At 50.1% G+C, this 23,492-nt stretch overlaps 1 protein-coding gene across 3 annotated transcripts in view; it reads left to right on the top strand.

Annotated features, from left to right (window-relative positions):
- The window catches only part of NEO1 (neogenin 1), a 168,979-nt gene that overhangs the window by 142,727 nt on the left and 2,760 nt on the right, over nt 1-23,492 (top strand). For all 3 annotated transcript variants that reach the window (XM_084213595.1, XM_084213594.1, XM_084213593.1), the window contains exons 16-27: nt 427-522; nt 1,586-1,761; nt 5,472-5,610; nt 7,997-8,104; nt 10,901-11,095; nt 15,485-15,553; nt 16,186-16,333; nt 18,627-18,865; nt 19,343-19,435; nt 21,209-21,367; nt 22,302-22,538; nt 23,010-23,146. In XM_084213595.1, the coding sequence (XP_084069721.1) occupies nt 427-522; nt 1,586-1,761; nt 5,472-5,610; nt 7,997-8,104; nt 10,901-11,095; nt 15,485-15,553; nt 16,186-16,333; nt 18,627-18,865; nt 19,343-19,435; nt 21,209-21,367; nt 22,302-22,538; nt 23,010-23,146 (1,796 nt within the window). The remainder of the gene's footprint in view (nt 1-426; nt 523-1,585; nt 1,762-5,471; nt 5,611-7,996; nt 8,105-10,900; nt 11,096-15,484; nt 15,554-16,185; nt 16,334-18,626; nt 18,866-19,342; nt 19,436-21,208; nt 21,368-22,301; nt 22,539-23,009; nt 23,147-23,492) is intronic.

Raw genomic sequence — 23,492 nt, 5'->3', positions numbered from 1 at the left:
AAATAAAGATTCGCCCCTCCACAGAGCTCTCTGTGGGAGGTAAAACAGTCTGAGAGCGAGAGGAACAGCAGTATTGGGAATGCCATCAAATCAGAGGTTTGAGTCATTTTGGTTTTGTTGTTCTAAATTGTTTTTCTCGCTCCTGATTTGGCTGTGCTTAAATTAGGCAGTAAAGGCTGTGCTGTACCTCTAGAGTTGAGCTGTGCTGTCCCTGCCCAGGCAGAGGGTGGAATGAGATGGGCTTTAAGGTCCCTTCCAACCCAAACCAGTCTGGGATTCTGTGGCCGTGAGCATAAGGTCTGCGTGGAGGCTTTCTCAGCTCAAATCACATATTCCAGTTCAAAATTAAAATTGAAACAAAGAAGGTGTGGAGAAGCAGAAAGCAGGATCCATTGGCTGTGCTGATTTCTTTTCTTTCCCCTTCAGATCCCAGCTCCCACTACGTGATAACCCTGAAAGCCTTCAACAACGTGGGGGAGGGGATCCCCCTGTACGAGAGCGCCGTGACCCGGCCCCACTCGGGTGAGTGCTGCCCCCAGCTGGGACAGGCTGGGGCTGAAGGCAGGGTCTGCTGCCAGCTCATCCCCTGCTCTCTGTCCCTGTCCCTGCTTGGCCTTGCACGCTCTGATAAACCACCTCAATTGGGCTCATTTGAACGTTCCAAACTCACCTGACAACTGCTAATGGATGTTCTTACTCCAGGTGCTCCCCTCACTGAGCACAGCCCACGTGGGTGCAGTTCTGAAGGCCCTGGGCTGGGGTTAATGGTCTTTTGCACTGAGATTTGTTAATATGATGCCTGTGTTTGCTTTGTGTCCCTCTGTTGTCACTCGCACTAAACAAAATCTGGGCAGTTTTTATTTTGGCCTTGCAATCCATAAAGGGTTTTAGCAGAGAAGTGTGCAGGTGAGCTGTGGCCATGCTGTGGCTCGCTGGGCTCCCTCCCAGCCTGCTGGCACCACCCAGGAATTTGGTGGAGGTGCAACACTTGGGGTTAGTCCTGATGAGCTGGAATGCTTGGGGAATCTCCAGAGGATGCTGGAATTGCAGTTTCACAGTTACTGCAAGTTGGTCTCTCACTGGAACCTCCCTTTGAAGGTGCCTTTTGGGAGGTCCCTGTATGTTTGGGAGGTGGCATTGGCCCATCCAGAGCTCCAGCTCTGTGCCTTTCCAGCTCTGTGTCCTCCTCTTTGTTGTCTGGGAGAGGACTCAGTGGACACTCGATGCAAATGCAGCTACAGTGACCGAGTGTTTGGGTTCCCAGGCCACGGTTGAGCGCCCTGGGCACTAATTAGGGCAATGCCAGCAGGGATTTGTTGTCTTACTGTCTGGAGGAGGGAGGACAATGCAAGAGTGATGTTATTGCCCAGTCTAATGTCACCTATTAACTCTGGCTTTTCTCTCTTTCTCTCCATTCCTCACCTTCCATCTCATTGCACTTCCCTGCATCCCTTCTTTTTTGTTTTGGTTGACATTAAAATGCCACCTCCTCCCTTTTTAATTCTAAACCACGGCCTTTCCCCCACGGATTGCGCAGACACTTCCGAGGTTGATTTGTTTGTTATTAATGCTCCATACACTCCAGTGCCAGATCCGTCTCCCATGATGCCCCCGGTGGGAGTTCAGGCTTCCATCCTGAGCCATGACACCATCAGGATCACTTGGGCAGACAACTCCCTGCCCAAGAACCAGAAGATCACGGACGCGCGCTTCTACACCGTCCGCTGGAAAACCAACATCCCTGCCAACACCAAGTACAAGGTACTGAGGCCTGGGGCAGGGCACAGCTCTGGGAGCACTGCAGGATTCCTCCAGCCCCACTCCCAGGGCAAGGCACAGCTCTGGGAGCACTGCAGGATTCCTCCAGCCCCACTCCCAGGGCAAGGCACAGCTCTGGGAGCACTGCTGGGCTCCTCCAGCCCCACTCCCAGGGCAGGGCACAGCTCTGGGAGCACTGCAGGATTCCTCCAGTGCACTCCCAGGGCAAGGCACAGCTCTGGGGGCACTGCTGGGCTCCTCCAGCCCCACTCCCAGGGCAAGGCACAGCTCTGGGAGCACTGCAGGATTCCTCCAGCCACACTCCCAGGGCAAGGCACAGCTCTGGGAGAGCTGGGGGGCTCCTTGGAGAAGCAGGATTCCTCCAGTTCCTCTCCCAGGGCAAGCTCTGGAAACTCTGCTGAGCTCCTTGGAGGGGCAGATTCCTCCAGTTCCTCTCCCAGGGCAAGGCACAGCTCTGGGAGCACTGCTGGGCTCCTTGGAGGGGCAGATTCCTCCAGTTTCTCTCCCAGCTGAAGGCACAGCTCTGGGAGCACTGCTGGGCTCCCTGGAGGGGCAGATTCCTCCAGTTCCTCTCCCAGCTGAAGGCACAGCTCTGGGAATGCTGCTGGGATGAGCCCAGGGACCTTGGAGGGCTGGGATTGCTCTGGGTCTGGTGGGAGCAGTGCTTTGGTGTCTCCTGTGGGAAGGAGCTGGAGCTCTGGGGTGTTGTGGCAGGGCTGCTCCAGGGAGGGAACAGGGATTTCCAGAGTTGTTCTCTCTGTGGACTGTGATAGTCTGAAGCTCTCCCCCTGCCCTGATCCCTGGGAGGGGCAGGTGTGGGCTCCCCTCTGGAGAGTGACTGAAGGTACAAGGGTTGTGTGACTGGGGCCCCTCACTGAGCCATGCAGGGAAAACAGATTTACCCCCATGGTTTGGAGTTTCCTTTTAGAGCCTTTTCAGTTCCTACAGAGCTAATGGTGAACTTTTCCTTTGGGAGCTGACTGGCTTCAAAATACACAGCAAAAACTTTATTATATCCTTGCCTTCCTCCATTTTCATGTGTTTTGGTTTGGAGACTGGATTTGGGGTTTGTTTTGGTGGTTGGTTGGATTTTTTTTTTATTAATTTTCAGAGTTACCTGGAGGGCTCAGAGCTGCTGACTGCAAATTTCACATTTGTAATGAGACTCAGAGGAACTGGTTGTTAAAATACCCAGCTCCCTTTATGCTCCTGCAGAGCCAGCTTGTTATAATCCAGATCTCTTCTTTATTGAAAAGATGTAAATATGTGTGTATTCCTCCTCTAAAGGCAAGTTACTTCTGAGCCACATTCCTGAGTCATGTGCAGAGGATGTCTCAGGAGTGGTTTAAAGAAAGCTGCAGTTTCATTAGCTAATTGCTTAAAAGAATTAAATCAAATAGAAGATGGAATAAAATAGTAAATTTACTACTCCTGCTGTTCCAGTGCTGGTGGGTCAGTGAACAAGTTTTACTGTGACCAAAACCAACACAGAATGATGGAATATAATTCAAAATTCCTCAAAAATGTTGAAAGGATTTGCCTGAAGGAGAGAAGTTTGAGGAATTTGCTCCCATCATGTGTGACCTGTGGAGCAGCTCCTGTGTTTGAGCTGTCTCTGCACTGACATGGTTATTAGAACTCTGGTTGCTGAGAATTTTAGACTTTCTCTGCTGTCAGACACTGACCCCCAAAAGAACATTACATTTAACCTGTAGCCATAAAAAAACTTCCAAAATTGAATAACAGAACTAGAATTGTGAGTGTATGGTTTCACTAGAAGCAGAAAACTTGAAAGTTTTAGAACACAGTAATATATAGAAATCAAGATGAAAGTTTTAGAGCAGAACCTAGTCCTACTTTTTTACCTTCTTCCTCATGAATTTGAGCAGTATTGTGTAATTGGATAAAAAAGTCCACATTACATGACACAAGTAGTTAGTTAAGTGAAAAGTAAAAATAATTAAAGTATCATTTCTTAATGAGACAGACCTTATAAAGAGGGAAATAGAGCTCCATTTTTTACCTTATTTACCTTTACCTTACCTTTCACCTTATTTACCAGAAGTACTTACTGCAAAACTCCCAACTTACAGAACTGGAACAATGGAGCAGTTTTCCAAAGGCCCTTTGTTGGTGTGTGGGGTTGTCCTGCAGCTCCCTGGGATCCATCAGGAATCAATAAAAATATTAAACATTGGATCTTTCAGGACTGCATAAAAGAGAAACAAATTGTTCAGGGGAATATTTATGGAGTTTATTTCTAGCAGGTGAGCAGGGTTTGGTACTGTGGGATAGGCTGGGATCTTAAAATAATGAAGTGCTGTTAAATTGTGGGGTCTGACACTCCAGGGGGGCTCAGGTGTGTCATTTCCACTCAATGGGATGCACAGGGAAACTAAAAGATCCCAAGATTCAAAGCCAGAGATGGAAACCAGAACTTTCACCTGTGAAAGGAGGCCAGCTGCCACAGCAAATAATACAAATATTGGAGTGCTTAAATACTGCTGGGAATTGCAGCATCCTGGAGAGGAAGAGCTTTTTGGGGTGAGGCAGCTGGGAATGCCAGATGGGAGAGAAAGATTCCTTGGACTTGTCACTCCATCCCTCCCCAGGGAGCTCTGCATTCCCCAGGGAGCTGTGCCCCTTCCAGCTGTGCCCCTTCCAGCTGTGCCCCAGCCCCTCAGCCACAGTCCCACCCACTCCAAACTGCACTGAGCCTCACCAAGGAGAGGCTTAAAGCCAATGGAGGGTTGAATTTGAATTCATTTTAGGAGTCTTTGTTCTCTGGCCACAGACAGCACAGCCCTGGGCACAAATCCCTGCCATCCCTTGGATCAGCACTTCCTCAACTTCCATCCCTTGGAAGCAAAAAGAAATGAAGAGATTGGAGATCTCAGGGTTTCTTTGTCCCTGCTGGAGCCTTCAGGAAAGGTGCCTGTACCTTGGCAATAAATCAGCTGCACTCAGAGGTGTCTGGAGGCAGTGGCTGTTGCAGTTGTTGTATGGCCCTGTCAGATCCTGCAACAACTCCTTAATTCTGTGTTTACAGCACAGGTCAAGGTGGGGAATATACTTATCTGTAAATACAGCTTTCCCTCTTTTCCATGGGCCTCCAGCCCATTCTGTTGGTGCTGAAGCCATTGGTAACAAATTCCAGATCTTTAGAAATGCTGATTACAAATTCCACTGTGCAGTTTCCTTGTGTGATCCTCAATCACCATTTTTTTCTGAAAAGAACCTACATCTTAGTAAAGCTTCATTCTCCTCAAGCCTGACAAGTGTGTCTTCAGTTGGTTGTTTATTACATTTAAGGTTGTTCAGGAAATTCCAGCAGGGATCTGGGAGGCAGCTCCAGGTTCCAAGGCAGGACTGTTCCTTGCTGTGCTTTTTGTTTGGCCCAGCCAGAAGAGTTAATGAAAGGCTGTAAACGAAGCCCCAGGTAAACAGGGCTTTAACCACTGCAGAACAAGTGGGCCCTGGCCCTTGAATTGTCTTTTTTTCATTTCTAATTGCCTGCTGCTAAGTGCTCCTGCTGATTGCAGGATTTCTAGTGGAGGATAAACGTTGATATTTGATTAATGAATTTGCACGGCGGAGAAGCAGCAGCCCTAATTAATGACTGTGCTTATGGAAATGCTGGGGCTGTGTGAGGGCTGTGCTTTGGGAAGTGCTGACCCTGCTTTCCCTTGCAGACTGCAAATGCCACCACCCTGAGCTATCTGGTGACAGGACTGAAGCCAAACACCCTCTACGAGTTCTCGGTGATGGTGACCAAGGGCAGGAGATCCAGCACCTGGAGCATGACAGCACATGGGACAACCTTTGAATTAGGTACTCCTGGGATATTCCCAAAGAAACCTCCACCTGAAATGCTTCTGCTGATTAACACTTGCTGGGGGGATCTGAATAGTTCAGTCAGAAATTCTGATTAAAAAAAAAAAACAACAACATACTTGAAAATTGCAAGGGATGATTGCAGGAGAATTTACATCAAATTACAGAGAAGTCATGAATAATGTACCACACTTCATGGGCAGGAGAGAAGAAAGTCTCACAAAAAGCACCTTAACAGCAAATACAAAGAAAACACTTCAGCAAATAATAATTAAAATTTGCTGTAAATGTGATGATAATTGTTACAGAGTGAGAAAGGTGCATGAGGCAAATGAAGACAAAAAAAATCACAGTAGGCATTAAGACATCCAAATGAGCTCTAATTCCTGTTCAATGCAGAACAGAGGAGGGTTTGAGGCTGCCAGAACAGCTCAGGCCCAGGGAGGGACTGTGAGGGCCAGGCCCTCTCTCTCCCTGACCTGCCCCTCATTAGCTCTTTTTACCCCCCAGTGTTAAATGAACTTTGGGCAATTAAATTTACTGCCTATTATGGGTAGGGTTCTCTTTGGATGGACTGTGGAGGACAAGAAGCCCAGAGTCCAAATGAGCCCAGAGTTCTCCTTCTAAATTAAAAGACAGACAAAAAAATCAATCATGCAAAGAATTAGTGAGATTTTCCAGATAGTCTATAATAGAAATTCTTTCATTTCTGCTTCAGAAAAAGCAAAGCCAGGATAAAATCTGAACTCTCTGAAGTCCCAGTGAGCTTCAGTTGCTTTTGCAAACATTGTCATGGTTTTGGGTGGGAATTCCATGGTGTGGGGCCAGCCTGGGCTGGGGCTCCTTTCCCAGCCCACATTAAACACTCCATTTGGTGTTTCTGCTGCCACATGTTCAATCCTCAGCCATAACTCTGCTCTGAGTGCAGGGACTGTAAAAGCTGCACAAATAAAGGTTTTTAAATGAGAATTTCACACAAAGCCCCTGAGCAAGGACACAATGCAGGAGGGCTCTGCATTTTAAGGGGAAGGCTCAGGTTGAAGTGCTTGTAAGGAATATTTGCAAATATGACCCAAGATGATGGAGAACTAAGGAGAACATTTAAAACAGAAATGAAAAAAAGAAAAAAAGGCTGAATATATTTTCTCATAACAGATCTTGTTATATATAATACTGGCCAAATTCCTGAGTGAGTGGCTCAGGGGTACTCCTGGGAAGTTGTGTAGGACTTGCTCCTAAAAGGAAAACAGGGAATTCTGGGCTCTGTGTTGTCTGTGTATTCCTGATCTCCTGTGGGCTACTCCTGATTTTCTATTTTTGTTCCCTCTGAATCCTTTTTTTACATATTTGGGGCAATAGTTACAATAATTTCAGGGCTTTAGCTGTCCCTGGTTTCCAGCTCTTCATCACAGGGATAATTGGTGGCCATCCCAGAGGATTTATGGATGGATTTCTAATCAGTCACCTACATAAACCTCTGGAAATGCAGGAAGTTCAGTGGTAATTTACTCTAGGTTACCCCCTCAGGAGCCTCCTGGATTTCAGGATGTAGCACTGCAGGGATGGTCAGTGCCCTCTGGAGCTCACAGCAAGCATTTCAGTTTTCTGCAGGAGCCATTTGTGCTGTTTCCTGATTTTTTGGCAGGAGAGGCTGATGGGAGAAGGAAAACTCTCCCCTCCTTTCTTCCCTCAGTGCTGCTCTCTGGCAACCCAAGGAAAAAGGTTGGCCAGTGGTGTTCAGCAAATCCTTCTGCATTTGAAGCTCTCTGAGGTCCAGATGCCTTCAAAATTACAAATCATTCCTCAGGAGCTCAACCAGCCATTGCAGGTTTGCCCAGAGGTTGTTCCCAGAGCAGCTGGGGCTGCCCCTGCATCCCTGGCAGTGGCCCAGGCCAGGCTGGGCAGGATGGAGAGCCCTGGGACAGTGGAAGGTGTCCCTGCCATGGCAGGGGTGGCACTGGATGGGCTTTAAGATCCATTCCAGGCTGGTATCATTCTGAGCTGCTGCTGGATTTACTCTGCTGATTGGCACTTCTGGGCCTGAGTCCACCACAAACCTGGAAACAGGGAGATGTTTCAGATGCCTGCCTCTATAGAATGTGTCTTTCACAAGCTTGGGGGATTTTTGTGATGACTGAAGAAATTCAGGTGACAAGTCAGTTGTGCAGATTTTGGAGGATGCTCAGTCATGGATCACATCTGGAGCCCGAAGGGCTCTGGAAAGGGGGAACTCCACATGGGAGGGAGGCACTGCCCCTGGATGGCATGGGCCAGTGAGGGGGGGTTTAGAATTGTACTCCACATCAGAGGGAGATGCAGGCCCTGAGCTGGATGTTCCCTGCTGTGACAGGGCAGCCTTGCTGACGCTCTGGCTCTGTTTCAGTGCCAACCTCACCCCCCAAGGACGTGACTGTGGTCAGCAAGGAGGGCAAGCCCCGAACCATCATCGTCAACTGGCAGCCGCCCTCCGAGGCCAACGGCAAAATCACAGGTGGGCACCAGGGAGCCTGGGGCTGCCAGCTGCTCTGCCAGCTGCCCTGCCAGCCTCAGGAGCCCACTTCCTTTGGTTGCTGCTGGACCTCACCCTGATCTGAACTCACTGCAGTGGGAAATGGAGTTGGAATACTCAGATCTGAGTTGGATACTCAGATCTGAACTCACTGCAGTGAGAAATGGAGTTGGAAGTTTAAATTAACCTTTTTGCTGTTCTAATAGCAGCCTCCAGCAATGACCCCAGTGCCTCTGGCCCATCTGAGGTTTATTTAGGAGAGGCCATCCCAGTGCTCTCTGTCATCCTTGGGGCATTTTTGTGTCACAGAACAGGCTTCAGGGCAGTTTCCTGTTCCCCTGACAGAACCTTTAACTGCATCACTGTTTGCCTTTAACTGCATCACTGCCACACAGGATAAATCACTTTCCAGAGAGTAATAATTACTGATTCCCTTCTATAATCTCTGTTCAGATTCCCATTTGGAAGGGCTTTCTGAAATAATCACTTCAATTTTCATTTGTTTAAAGCTGAAATCAGATTTGAATGGCAGTGTGTGGTTTTGGGTCTGAGCTCAGGATTAACTATGGTGCAGAATCAAACCTGGGACACCTGACTGGGCTGGACTGGAGTCCAGGCTCTGCCCAGGAGACTAAAACTGATTAAATCACTGAAAAGGCAGCAAGATGTTTCCTCTCCATGGGAAAGGAGGATTGGCTGGAGACACAGGAGCCTTTGGTGGAGGGATTTGGCTGCCAGTGAGGGGCACAAATGTCTCACACTGGGGCACACCCAAGGGAGGGGAGAGAACTACAGAGAGCAGCATTTACCTGCACAGGGCTGCCAAAATGACCCCATTGTCCAGCTCCCAAATCCCCTGGCAGTGAAGGAAACCCTTGGAACAGAACTGTTCAGTATTTATCAGCTTTTGCACAAGCAGCAGTTAACAGCTTAAAAATGAACTAAAATGGGGATTCAGGGCTAAGCCTGAGTGCAGCAGGCACCAGCTCCCCTTTCCCTGAGCCCATCTCCAGCTCCCCTTTCCCATCTCCAGCTCCCCTTTTCCCAAATCCCATCTCCAGCTCCCTTTCCCCAAATCCCATCTCCAGCTCCCTTTTCCCAAATCCCATCTCCAGCTCCCTTTCCCCAAATCCCATCTCCAGCTCCCTTTCCCCAAATCCCATCTCCAGCTCCCTTTTCCCAAATCCCATCTCCAGCTCCCCTTTCCCATCTCCAGCTCCCCTTTTCCAGGGCCCAAGCAGTTTTTGGGATGTGGGGACTGAGTGCCCTCTGCTGGGAGCAGCTCCATCAGCTGAGGCATTAATTAATTACTCATTAACTCACTCTGTGCTGTCAGTGATGCCAGAATTCTGAGTGGTGATGTCATCCCAGGCCCCCTGTCCATGGAATGCTGAGCTGGGTCCCACATGCTTGGGCATCATTAGAGCTGCTGACTAATTAGGACACTCTGAAATTAATTCAGTACTTGTGCCTCTAGACTGTTATAATGCTTTTAGCATCACTTCATATATATATATATATGTGTGTGTGTTATATAATATATATTTTATATTTATTCTCTACAAATCCATTTCCCACATTTAAATATCTTACAGATGTAGAGATATATAGATATATAACAGATCTATATATAACAGATATATAGTAATATAAAAATTTGTATTCCATATATGTCACATAGAAAATAAATACTTGAAGCTAGATATAGATGTAAATAGTGATACAAATATATAAATAAAATATGAAAATATATCAGGTATATTGTGTTATATACAATATATAGTTAATACAGATTCAAGTATTTATTTCTGTGTGTGTATAAATATATAGAGGTTCAGGTATTTGTTTTATGCTGATCTGTGTTTCTTGCATAAAATAGTTATAAAGCTTTTACTGCATAATGATTGGTGACTTCACTGTATTTTAATAACAGAACATAAACCCTTCCCATACCTTTTTTTCTGGGATGTGCAGGGCAGCCTCAGTTCTCTTCAGATTCTTGTTGCCTTTGTTAATACACTGAAAAATAATGAAATAATTATAAAAACAAATTGTTTTGCTGTGCATGAGAATGTTTTGTTGTTCTAATGTAATTTAAATGATATTAATTTGTGGTGTTGTGAGGTTTTTAGGATGAGGTGAGAGATGAGAATTCGATTTTAAGTTTTTTAGAAGGTTGATTTATTATATTATGATGTTATATTAGCAGAAATGATCTATTAAAACTATATTAAAGAGAAAGGATACAGATAGAGGATCAGACAAGAATGGTAATGAAAACTCGTGGCAGACTCAGAGTGTGACACAGCTGAAGGTGATTGGTTATTAATTAAAAACAATTCACATGTTTGGACAAACAATTTCTACACTCTATTCCAGAGGAGTAAAACATGGAGAATCTGAGGCTTCTCATCTTCCCAGGAGAAAAAATCCTGGCGAAGGGATTTTTCAAAAAATATCACGGTAGCATGAATTCTCTGAGGGTGTTTTGATAATGGCAGCGTTACTGTTCTTTCTTGGGCTATAAATAGGTAAGAGAGATGGAAATGGCAATTTGTCCACGTTCAGGGAATGGTGATCAGAAATATTTTAAATGGCTTCTTTCTCTTACCACCTACTCTGAACAGTTCAGAGGGAAGATGGGAGGGCTGGCTGATAGTTGAAGATGCTTTTAGCGTTTGCCAGAGTCAGAGCACGCTGTGAAGCCGCCGGTGGCTTCCCTGGCAAACAGCCCAGTTCCCTGTCCCTGATGGGTGGCACTGTCCCCTCCCTGCCCAGGCTACATCATCTACTACAGCACGGACGTCAACGCCGAGATCCACGACTGGGTCATCGAGCCCGTGGTGGGCAACAGGCTGACCCACCAGATCCAGGAGCTCACCCTGGACACCCCCTACTTCTTCAAGATCCAGGCCCGCAACTCCAAGGGCATGGGGCCCATGTCCGAGGCCGTGCAGTTCCGCACCCCCAAAGGTACCCGAGCCCCCCAGGAGGGGCAGGGCTGGGCTCCTGGGGGGTTTGGGCTTGCATGGAGTGAGGCAAGCCTGGCTGGCTCAGTGGGTAGAGCTTGAGACTCTCAATCTCATGCTCTGGGGGGTTTGTGCCCCCCAGAGTGGGGGTGCTAGTTAAAAATGTGGGTGTTGAAGTGGTGGGTGCTGCTGTGCCTGTCCCTTGTCCCCAGCAAGGCTGAGGTAACTGCATTAGGCTGAGTTCACTGCATGAGACTGCATTCAGGCAAGTCAGACCTCCACTCAACACTCACTGCAGCATAGAGGCAAGAAAGGCTCTTCTGCAAGGTTTTATTGCAGCAGAGTAACACTGTCACTGAAGGACAAACATGGAGAAAAAGAGAAAAGCCATGTGGAGCAGGCAGCTTCTAAAGGGAAAGGGGTGGTAGGCAGAGGGGCCTGGTCTCCAGGGGTACCAAGCCAGGAGAAACCAGAGGAAGTTGTGACACCAGGCCCGTGGGGGAGGCTGTTTTTCCCTATGGTAAGTAGTTAATGATTCCAGGGCCCAGGGCTTGGGGATTGACCAAGTGACAGTCCAGGTCCTGTGTGTCACATCTGCTCCTGGCAGTGGGATGCTGCAGTGGGAACTCGTGGGGTGCAACAGGCCCCTAATTCAGGAGCTGATGGTGATGGGCAAAGACAGTAAAGAGTGAAATGGGAGAGAGCTTGGGAAAAATAGAATTATGAGTTTGTCATAGAATCCTATCACAGAATTGGGTTGGGAGGGACCTTACAGCCCATCCATGGGCAGGGACACCTCCAGCAGCCCAGCTTGCTCCAAGCCCTGTCCAGGCTGGCCTTGGACACTTCTGCACATGAGTTTCAAGAGCTGTACCCTGTGCTGTGGGAAACTCGGAATTCTGTCTCGCTGCTTCAATCCTTGTGATGTGTCTCTTGTTTTTTCCTCCTTGTGCTTGCCCCACTAAGCTGAGTCCTCAGATAAAATGCCCAATGACCAAGGTAAATGAACAGCCACATTTCTCCTCTCTCCATCCCTCACTGTTCTGTTTGCTGTCCATGTGCTGTGACATTTTCTGAGTGTTGCAGGATCCTGCTGCTCAGACTGGGGATGCTTCCTGCTGTGCTGACAGGGGGAGCTGGAAGTCCTGGCTGTGGGTGGCAGGAATGGGAAGGGATCTCTGTAGAGATGTCCCAGAAGGGCCATGGGGGTTGTGCCAGCTCTGAATCCTGCTGGGGGAATGGCTTTGGAGCCAGTGCTGCCCCATCCAGCCCTGCCCACGTACGAGGGGGTGGAAGATCAAAGGGATTCTGATTAGCACAAGTGCTGCTTGTGAGGATTCATTCCATAATAAAGGCAGGGAAAGCTCTGTGCAGGAGAGATTCTGCCTGTCAGCTCATTTGGAGCCCAGACTCTCCTGAGGAGCCCAGCACTGGCTCCTAAAAGCCTTAAGGTTTTAAAATGTTTGCTTGAAAAATGGGAGCTTTGAGCTTCCCACATCGAATTAGAAGTTGGATGTCCCAGGGCACTTCTTGCTTTCTTCCAAATAACCTACAAGCCCCATAAAAAGGGGGAGAATTACTCTGAAGGGATGAGTTAAAAAGGCCATTGGCAAACAGCTTAGACATGCAATTAAAGAGATCCTAAAGGGGCTCTGAGGGAGCTGCTCCTCACTTGGCTCCTCAGTTTGGTACTTGGAGTCATTTATTAAATGTGCTTTTACTCTGCACCAGGTAATGCTGGTAGCAGGGGCAGTCAGGGAGTAAATGGATCCCCATCCCTGTGTCTGGAGGGGGGGCTGGGGTTTGGGCTGTCTGGGGAGCAGATGCTGCAATATCACTGTCCTGCTCAGCATCAGGGAACTGGGGAAGGTTACAGGGTTTTAGGTGAAAGTTGCTGTTTTCTGCTTCTCCCTGTTCCAACCCCATTTCAGCCAGGGTTTCATCCTAAAGTAACGTTCTCCTAGTCATGATCAATTTTTCTCACATCCTATTATTTATAAATCATCAAAGCCCAGAGTTTTGTTTGGGAATTCCTATAAGGCCACTGGGAGAGCTAAAATCCTGGCAGTAGCTGGGATGTGGGAAAGGGGAAGGCAGAGGAAGTGCAGGAGAGGAGCTGAGGAGCAGCACTGAACTGCCAGGCTGGGACCTGCAGGGAAGAGCCAGCAAGTTACTCAGGCTGGCAGCAAAACCAAAGGGGATTGATGCTCTGCCCTGAATGGTTCTGTCCTTTTCTCTCTTTTCTGCTTTAATGTTTCCCTCTGAACTCAGCACAACATTCTGTTTCCCCACACCCTTCTGGATCACAGAGCTTGGTCAGAACTCTGGGCCTGTTGCTCTCAGGCTTCAGGTGCTTGCACTGGCCTCATCCTAAAGCAAAGATGAAGGTCTCTGATGGAGTAAACCCATCCTGAAGTCACCCACAGTTAAAATGTTCTGGATATATTGGAACAGGAGGTTCACAGGCTGAATGAAAAACAATTCCAGCAAATGCTGCCTTAAAAGAGGTCACACAAGAGATGGGGCTCCCTGGAATGCATGTAAAGGTTTAAGCTGTTCATCTGGGGGTTTAGGAGTTGGATCCTCTGAAGCACCTTGGCTGGTACCTAAATTTCATCCTAAATTCATCAGGAAGGACATGGGTTCCATGAGGATCACTGTGCATTGTGTTTCTCTCTTAGCCCTGATTTGATGTCCCTTGCTGTCCTCAGGGCAGCTGTTCCCTTCTCTTTCATGTGTTACTGAGGACACTGAGCTGCACTTGGCCAAGCACAGATCCTTGCAGAACTCACTGGAAGCATTCCTCCTGCATAATTCTCATTCTTCTCACTTAATTTGTTGTTAATCTTGTTAATAGGCTCCACTTGGTTTTTTATGGTGCTGTTTTAACAAAGCATTGCACAGCACTGTCAGACATTTCCTGGAAGCCTACATGCAGTATATTTTCTATATCTCTCATTATATATCTGCATAGTTACTGTGAGCAGCACCTTTATGGGCTGACATTCAGCTTTGTGAAATACCTGTTTTTTGTGAAATACCTGTTTTCCATGAAGCAGGAAGATGGATGGGAAGTGTGTGCCATCTGCTCTCCATCCCCTTCTCCATCTTCTCTTTAGGGCTCCAGCTGCTCCACTGGCAGTACTCAGGGTGTCTGACTGCCCTCCCTAAATCTTGCTGCCTCTTCTCTGCCTGGAGCAGCTCCTCAGCCCCAGCTCAGGGATTCTGGCTCCCTCTGGGGGTTCCCCCTTTCCAGGGCAGGGTCAGTGGCACTCAGACACAAACCTGTTACACAGAAGCTGTGGAAGATGCTGTCCCAGTCTGTCCCTGCTGCTGCCCACCAAGGGAACCCTGGTGCTGTGCCTCTCCATCCTGACAGGTCCCTCTGTCCTTCCATGTCCCACTGTCTGTCCTGCAGTGCTTCCTTTCCATCTCTGCACACACAGAATGTTCTCCTGGTTCCCCTCCCCAGCTTTAGCCCCTGCCCTCTGCTTTTGCCATTTGTCTTTATTTCAGGGACCACTTCACAGGCTCTCACTTGAGGTTCAGTTTCCATTTGTTACACATCCTTTAACACTTCATACTTCTTGATTAAAGGGGATTTTTAACAGAAAAAAAATCCTTCTCCTCACTGTTCTCCTCCACACTGCCTCACTTTTTGGAGGTTTTTTTGGTAGAAGAGTGTGAAATTGTGTAAAATACTCTGGATTCCTGTAACCAGAGGAATATTGTTCTTTGCACCATTGCTGAATGTTTCCCCTTCTCCAGTGTTTTTATCATTAATTTTGCATTGGTGCATTTTGATGAAAGCACAGAGTGGAAGGACCAGGTTTGGATGTCACTAATTTATTGTTCCCTTGGGTTTCATCAAAACCACTTTTGTGGTGCTTTGTTGTCACCTGTGGTGTGCAGGGGAGAGCAAGGAGGAGCTGAAATCAAGTTTTTATGGCTAGACAGAGCCTTAATATTACATTTACTGTGCTTGGGATCCTCCACTCATTTCCAGTGTCCCCCAGCAGCTGGAATTGGGTGTTAGGAAAAGCCACCTGGATAATTCCTCTTTCAGGGTGATGACCTCTCAGTACAAGTGTGGCAAAACCATTTGTCTCCACATGTTACCTGTGCCTTACTGCAAATGGGCTTTATTGGTGTTTTTAAAGTGAAATTAGGAGAGGCTTAATTAGGAAAATAATAACTGGGAAACCACTGAAGGGCTCCTTTGGAGAAGTGGCTCCTTGGAGAAGCAGGTGCTGTGCAAAGCTGAATTTTGTTGTAGGGACAGAAAGGAAGGGAAAAGCTGCTCCTGGGGGCCTTGGGGAGGTTCCAAAGAAGGACTCAGAGATGCTGAGTTGTGTCTGTGTGTGTAAAATTCTTCTGTGTCCATCCTTTGCAGCCTCAGGATCTGCTGGGAAGGGGAGCCGCCCCATGGACCTGGGCCCAGACTACAAACCCCCCCTGGGAGGTGAGTGTGGGGCAGAGCTTCTCCATGGCCACACTTTGCTTCCAGGGAATGTTCCAGCAGCAGTTGCAGAGGTGTTCCTGCTGCTGCTGAGCTCCCTTGGCATGTCCATGGCAGAGCTGCTCCCAGCGTGCTGTGACACGGTGCCAGACTGGGACATCAGGTCTGGAGGGGCAGATGGGGAAGGAAAGGCCTCCAGTGCTCCTTCTCCTGCTCAGTGCTGTGTGGGGGATTTCCTGTGCTCAGGGAGGGCTCCCTGGTGTTGGATAAAGGGTTTCCTTTGGAGCCAAGGACCCCTGGAGGCTCCTGATCCCATCCCAGTGGCTCCTGGGGGAGCCTGTGGTGCTGCAGGTTTGGCAGGATCCCAGACTGACTCTGCTTACAGTGGGGAGGTGTTTGTGATAATCGAGTGGGCTGCCCTTAAATTGTGACAGACTCAGTAGGAAAAGGATCTATAAATCAACTTCCAGATGAGCAGTTGTACAGAAACAGTTGGCAAATGCCAGAGAAACAAACATTTCTCAGGAGATCCATCCCCTCCTGCCGATCTGCAGGATTCCAGGCGGCTTTGGCGGGCACTGCTTGCTTTTCCTGTGTAATAAATGAGCCTTTTCTCCCCTCCCCAACCCTCCCAGGCAGCAACAGTCCCCATGGCAGCCCCACATCCCCCCTGGACAGCAACATGCTGCTGGTGATCATCGTGTCCGTGGGCGTCATCACCATCGTCATCGTCGTCATCGTCGCCGTCTTCTGCACGCGCCGCACCACGTCCCACCAGAAAAAGTAACGAGCTGGGGCTGGGCCTGCCTGCCTTGCTGAGTGCTGCTCTTTAGTTCTTCATTTTGGGTTTGTTCCCCCTGGGTCTGCAGCCTGTAGGTGCTGCTGCTGCTGGGCTGCTTTTCCTGTCAGTGTCCCAGAGTTCCAGACCATCAGTGCGCACCCAAATCAGGGCAGCGCTTCCAGGTGTGCCTGCACTTCCCCCACCCTGAGGAGAAATTGTCCTTTGTGGTGTTTGGGAGGTCCCCAGGATGAGGTGAGAGATGAGAATCTCTCCAAAGATTCTCACCGTGTTCTCAGAAGGCTGATTCATTATTTTATGATATGATATTAAAGAATGCTATACTGAAACTAGACTAAAGACAGGGAAAGGATACATCAGAAGGTTTAACAAGAATGGTGATGAAAAATTCATGGCTGACTCCTCAGAGTCTGACACAGCTGGCTGTGATTGGTCATTAAGTTAAAACGATTCACATGGAACCAATCAAGCATGCACCTGTTGGTAAACAACCTCCAGACCACATTCCAAAGCAGCAAACACAGGAGAAGAGACTCAGATCATTATTATTTACATTTTGTTCTGAGGCTTCTCAACTTCCCAGGAGAGGAAATCCTGGCAAAGGGGTTATTCAGAGAATATCACAGTGCCAGTCCTTCACAAGTTTCCAAAGTGGAGCCAATCCATGTGTTGGGAGCTGGGAGAGCTCAGGCAGCTCCTCACTCTTGCATGGGTGGGCTCAGTGCATTGACATGATCCAGTTTTTAGGAGGAGAATCTCAATGTGCTGCTGGATTCCTTAGGCAAGTCTCCAAAATCCCAGTGTTTGTATCTGAATTCTGCCCTCAGAGCATCTGCATTAATGCTGCAGCAGTGATGCTCTCTGTGTGTTCTTTGAGAGACCAGAGCTGTATTTGGAGTTTGGAAAGGATGTTTTATGCAAAACAGATTTTTAAGGAAGTGATGAAAAGCCAGGCTTGGATAATCTGCAGTTGCTGTGCTGCAGCAGGAGCAGCCTGCAGTACCCTGCAGGGATGGAGGAGCTGGCCCTGGCACACCTGGGGGCTGGGGCTGTGCTGGGGAGAGGGCAGCAGGGATGGGCCAGTGCCAGGAGATGTGTTTTATTTTCAGGGCAGAAATAACCCTGTGAAATCTCAATTTCTGAGTGTCCTCAGCCAGAGAATAACCTGATCCCTGTCACTCATCAGCTCCAGTGGGAGCAGGATTTGGGAGTGACCCCTGCCAGAGGCTCTGTCAGTGACAATTACCAATGTTTGAGCCATTCCCAGGAACTCTGCTCTCACAAAATGCTGCCAGCCCAAATTTCTACCTCACTGTGGTTTGCTGCTGCTGCTCAGCAGGGTGGGAACCTCCCCAGTGGGATGTGTCCAGCCTGAGCAGGGCTGGAAGGAACGTTCCTGTCATTAATCCTGTGTTCCCATCCTCTTGGGAGAGCTGCACCTCCTTCTCCAGCTGCTACTGGAGCTTGGTGAGCCTGGGATGTGGGCACAGCACTGGAATGTTCTCTCAGGGAGCAGAATTTCTGCAGACTTGATTCTCAGTAAGGAAGGCTGGGCTGCAGAGCCAGGGCTGCATTCCATGGCACTGGAGTTCAGGATGTGCTCTGAGGTGTCACTGGGGCTTGTGTGCACAATTCAGAGTTCCCTGGCCAGTGGTAATCTTGTGCCCAGCTGGATGCAAGACCTGAGGGAAATCCCAGGGGAAAGTTCTCCCAGGTGAGCCCACATCTTCAGTGCTGTGTCCAGCCCTGCCCCCTCAGTTTGGGAAGGATGTTGAGATGCTTGAGCACTCCAGAGGAGGCAACGAGGCTGGAGAGGGGCTGGGAACACAAACCCTGTGAGGAACCCCTGAGGGAGCTGGGGGTGCTCAGCCTGGAGAAGAGGAGGCTCAGAGGTGCCCTTATTACTCCCTACAGCTCCCTGAAGGGAGGCTGCAGACAGCTGGGGTCGGTCTCTCCCACAGGGCAGCACTGACAGAACCAGAGGACACAGTCTCCAGCTAGGTCAGGGAAGGGACAGGTTGGGTATTAGGAAGAAATTTTCACAGAAAGAATGATAAAGTACTGGAATGCTCTTCCCAGGGAGGTGGGGGAATCACCATCTCAGGATGTATTTAAAAAAGACTGGACATGGCACTTGGTGCTATGGTCTGGTTGAGGTGTCAGGGCACAGGTTGGACTCAATGACCTTAGAGGTCTCTTCCAAGCTGGTGATTCTGTGATTGTGTGCAAGTTGCCTTTTCCAGAAGTGAAGAACATCTCCTGTGCTCTCCCTCCCAGGAAACGAGCCGCCTGCAAATCCGTGAACGGCTCCCACAAGTACAAGGGGAACTCCAAAGATGTCAAACCTCCAGACCTCTGGATCCACCACGAGAGGCTGGAGCTCAAACCCATTGATAAATCCCCAGATCCCAACCCCATCATGACAGACACCCCCATCCCTCGCAACTCCCAGGACATCACCCCGGTGGACAACTCCATGGACAGCAACATCCACCAAAGGAGGAATTCCTACAGAGGTGGGAGCCCCAGGGGGGTGAGATCCATTTCCACTTTAGTGAGAGATGATGAGTTCCTCTCCTCTGTTCTTATTTTCCAAGTAGTGAATTGGGTTTGTTCCTGGTTTCTGACACTCTGCAAGGGTTGGATCATGTGTTTTAGTGAGGAAATGGAGCATCCAAGAGTTAGATCATTACTTTCTCTTGGTAAATACTGATTAGTAATGGGAAGATCATCTCACTTGATATTAAACCACTGGAGTTGTTTCTGACCTGAATCACTGCCAGAAGTTTACACTGGGGCCTGGAGAGTTTCTCCAGTTCCCAAAAATCCTCACCCTCACTGTCTTCTTCCCACCTTCCAGCAAAGGGGGAAGGGGCTGGTTTTGTCACTGGTGGCTCCGAGAGCTGCCTGGGAGCAGGACTAGAGGGAGGATGTGGGAATGGTGGCCTGGTTCAGGAGCTGGAGCAGAGCATAACGTGGCTGTTTCCCCTCAGGACACGAGTCAGAGGACAGCATGTCCACGCTGGCAGGGAGGAGGGGCATGAGGCCCAAGATGATGATGCCTTTTGATTCTCAGCCACCTCAGCGTAAGTGACCCCCCCATTTCTGCTGGAGCCACTCCCTGCTCCCAGGAAATCCCTTCCTGGGCAGCAGGAACAGCTCAGGGAGGCTCCTGAGCCCTCCTGGTGTGGGCAGGATGAGACCACATTAGAAGGGACTGGGAGCAGTGGGGACAGGAGCTTGGCCAGATCTGTCTGTCCCAGTCTGGGGCTCTCCAGGGACAGCCTGTGGGCCTGGCTGCTTCTTGTAGTCATTCCCTTGGAACTCTGCCAGTGTTCAGGGGCTCCACAGGAGCTGCAATCTCTGTCAGCTTCCCCACTGTTGGTTTTCCCCTCCCAGCCCAAGCAGTCCCCATCCCCTTTGTCTCTGCAGCTGCTGCTCTCAGAGCCTTCTCTGGCTTTACTCCAAGCTCCTTGCCCTGGGATCCTTCTCTGATACCAAAATCACCATTATTATGAAATATTTCTGGAATTAAACAATATATGTAGAGTTTTCAAATGACTCCAAGATGGAAAGGGCCTTGGCTGAACCTCTGTACAGGCAGACTGAAACCCTGTGTGAGAACACCAGTGAGAAGCTCAGGAGTTACTGTGCAGGGGCAGAACTGGGAGGTGAAATCACACCAAGCTCACCCAGGCTGAGCTTTGGCCTTCCCTGAGCTCTGTGATCATGTTCCACCTGCAGCCAGGTGGCTGCTGCCACAACCCCTCCATGTGATGGAATTATTTCAGAGTAGTTCATTATATTTCCACTTTCTTTTTGATTAAAAACTGAGCTGAGGACTTGGTGTTCTTGATCTCTACCTCCTTTTTCAAGTGTCCTGATGACCTGATTGCTCAGTTTGTGAATTTCCTTGTTCTTTGACCTTTTTCCAAGAGAAGCATGTGGTTTCTTGGTTTTACCCTAAGCAGTGTGAGCTCCTTGCTGTCTCCCAGCTCTCCATGTGTCAGGAGGGAGCAGAGGATGCAGTTTGACACTGAATTCCTTGGAGCTGCTCTGTGGCACACATGGCTGTGAGCCAGGTGCCCATCCCATGCCAGGCTCTGCCCCAGCTCCTGCCTTGCCTGGGGGCACAGACCAGGCCCAGGCCCTGCTGGAGCTTGGCTTTGAGACTTGGACTCTCCATCCTGTTTGTGAGAGCTCCCAGGGCCTCCTGCCACAGGCTCTGCTTTGTGGGAGTGGAACCTCCACTGTGGGGTGTGCAGGAGCTCACCCTGGCACATGAGGCCCTTTCTCAGTGAGCCCCCCCAGGACCATTCCATGTCCAGCCCTGGGCCTGCCCAACCTTCCATGGCTTTCTTCCACCCACTGCAGCATTCAGATGGAGTTTTTCATTACCTCCTAAGTCCTGAATTTTGGCAATCCACTGGGCCATTTTAGTCAAATTTGCAGTCATGGTGTGTGCCTAGTGACTTCCTTCTTTGCCTCCTGGAGTACAGAAATTCTGGAAGGATGCTGGGAAGCAAAGGGTTGTTTATTGTTTAACACACCTCATTTCATAGTATATCAATAGTGGATAGTGTATCAGTGTGGATAACAAATCTGTATTCTTCTTCTGAACTTTTCCTTGGGATCAGGCAGTGCAGTAAGAGCTGGTGGCACAGTTTTTGGAGCTGTAATTGGGTGGTTTTTTTTGTCCTAAGCACGTTTGAGGTGTGATAACCCATGGGTTGAAGCTGAGTTGTAAATCAGCCGAGGGTCTGGCTCCCTGCTGGAGGAGGGAGCAGGGAGGGGTCCCCAGCCTGTCCTCTGTGTGTGTGTGTGTGTTAAGTGTTTCTCTGTCTTGTGTTCATCCACAGCTGTGATTAGTGCTCATCCCATCCATTCCCTCGACCCCCCTCACCACCATTTCCACTCCGGCAGCCTCGCCTCTCCAACCCGCAGCTTCCTGCAGCACCAGCTCAGCCCGTGGCCCCTGGGCTCTGCCATGTCCCATTCGGACAGGGCCGACTCCACAGGTGAGAGACCAAGGCTCAGGGAGCTGCTGCTCTGGGCAACAGCCAGGGAAACACCTGGAAATCCCAGCCTGCAGCTGGGTCAGTCTCCTCTGGGGGTTCCGTGAGGATGGGCTGGGCTTTCCTGGGTAGGTCAGGTACTGATCCTTGACATCCGTGGTGGTGTCCTTGGAAAAGGGGATTCATGTTTCATACACAGCTCCAAACAGGGATTCCTCTGGTCCTGCAGTCTGAAACATCAGATTAACTCTGAGCTGCTTCATGGGGTGACTTTGCCCCTAATTAATACAATTTCAAACCAGCAGGGATGGCAAATCCAGGCTTGGCTACCAAGAATGGGGGCACACAGAGAATGGGGGTGATTTCCAAGCAGCACTTTCAGGCTTGATCAGAAGCATTTGCAGTATTTTTAGAGAGCACTAAAGTCTCCAGTGCTCTGAAAAATCCCAAAGCAATGGTGTTGCTAAATGTGCACATGGGGATGTAACACATTGGGATGAAGCAAGCTCCGAGCTTCTCTACTTTAAGGTCACCATTTGAAGGTATCACAGCCAAAAGTGCTGTTTCCTTATGAAAACAATTCCTGAGGCTGCAAGGTCCATTCCAGCCCAAACCATTCCATGAGTCTCAGTAAATGGATTTCAAATGTGGCTCCTTTGTGACCACCCCGGTGCTGTGAAGAGTTCCTGGTTAAAAATGCCAATACTTTGGTACTCTGGGGTAAAAGGAGGCTGCAGATTCGTGTTCTGTGCTGTTTGTCTGAGGAACATGGAGCTCTTTCAGCGCCAATCGCTCAGCTCTCAGCTCCTTCAGCTCCCATTCAGGCGATGGAGCGGGCCAGGGCGTCCCTGAGCCGCTGGCAGGAGGAGCCGTGTGGGTGCGAGCCCGCTGCAGCAGCAGCAGCGATGACCCCTGCTGTCGCTGTGTGTCCCTGCAGAGTCCGTCCGGAACACGCCCAGCACGGACACGATGCCGGCGGGCTCGGCCGTGCCCAGCGCGGAGCTGGCGGAGCCCGAGGGGCCGTTCCTGCCCGCGGAGGAGGAGCCGCAGGGGCCCCCCACGGCCCACGTGCGCCCCTCGCACCCCCTCAAGAGCTTCGCCGTGCCCGCCGTGCCCAGCGCCGGGGGCCCCTTCGACCCTGCCCTGCCCAGCACCCCCCTGCTGACCCAGCAAGGTGAGGCCACACCTGGGGAGTTGGGGAACAAAGGGAGGGCAGGGTTGGGCATCACAGGAATAGGGCAGAGGCTGGGGTGAGCTTTGTTGGTGTCGTTTTCTGTACATAGATAATTAAAATCCAACACTCCATAACTGAACCCTTCCTTTTGTCCTGATAGAATCCTGTTCCTTCAGGGAATCATCCCAGACTGCTTTGGGTTCAAAGGGAGCTTTAAAGCCCATCCTGTGCCACTCCCTGCCGTGGGCAGAGACACCTTCCACTGTCCCAGGGTGGTCCAAGCTCTGTCCAGGCTGACCTTGGGCACAGCCAGGGATGCAGGGGCAGCCACAGCTGCTCTGGGCACCCTGTGCCAGGGCCTGCCCACCCTCCCATCCAGGAACTCTTTCCCAATACCCCATCCATCCCTGGCAGTGGGAGCCATTTCCCCCTGTCCTCCCTGGGCAGACCTGACCTGTCCCCCCTTTGCAGCCCCCGGGCACCCCCTGCACGCGGTGAAGACGGCGTCCATCGGCACCCTGGGCCGGACTCGGCCGCCCATGCCCGTGGTGGTGCCCAGCGCCCCCGAGGTGCAGGAGACCACGCGGATGCTGGAGGACTCGGAGAGCGTAGGTACCCCCTGCCAGGCTGGCAGGGTCACCCTGGGGCTCTGGGGGCACCTGCAGGGGCACAGGGGCACAGACGGGGGCTCGGCGCTGCCACAGCTCCTCTGCCCGGGAATCCGCGCGGAAAAGGGGGGGAGACGGGGAGGGTCCTGCTGAGTCCTGCAGCTGCAGCTTCCCTGGCTCTGCAGGGATTCCCAGTGCCAGCCCCTGAGCACTCCCAGTGCCAGCCCCAGCTCTGCAGGGATTCCCAGTGCCATCCCCTGAACACCCCCAGTGCCAGCCCCAGCTCTGCAGGGATTCCCAGTGCCATCCCCTGAGCACTCCCAGTGCCAGCCCCAGCTCTGCAGAG

Source organism: Fringilla coelebs (genome assembly GCF_963513975.1).
Source record: "Fringilla coelebs genome assembly, chromosome: 12".
NCBI classification, from domain to species: Eukaryota; Metazoa; Chordata; class Aves; order Passeriformes; family Fringillidae; genus Fringilla; species Fringilla coelebs.
Note: the sequence above shows the minus strand (reverse complement) of the source record. Positions and strands in the feature narration are given on the sequence as shown.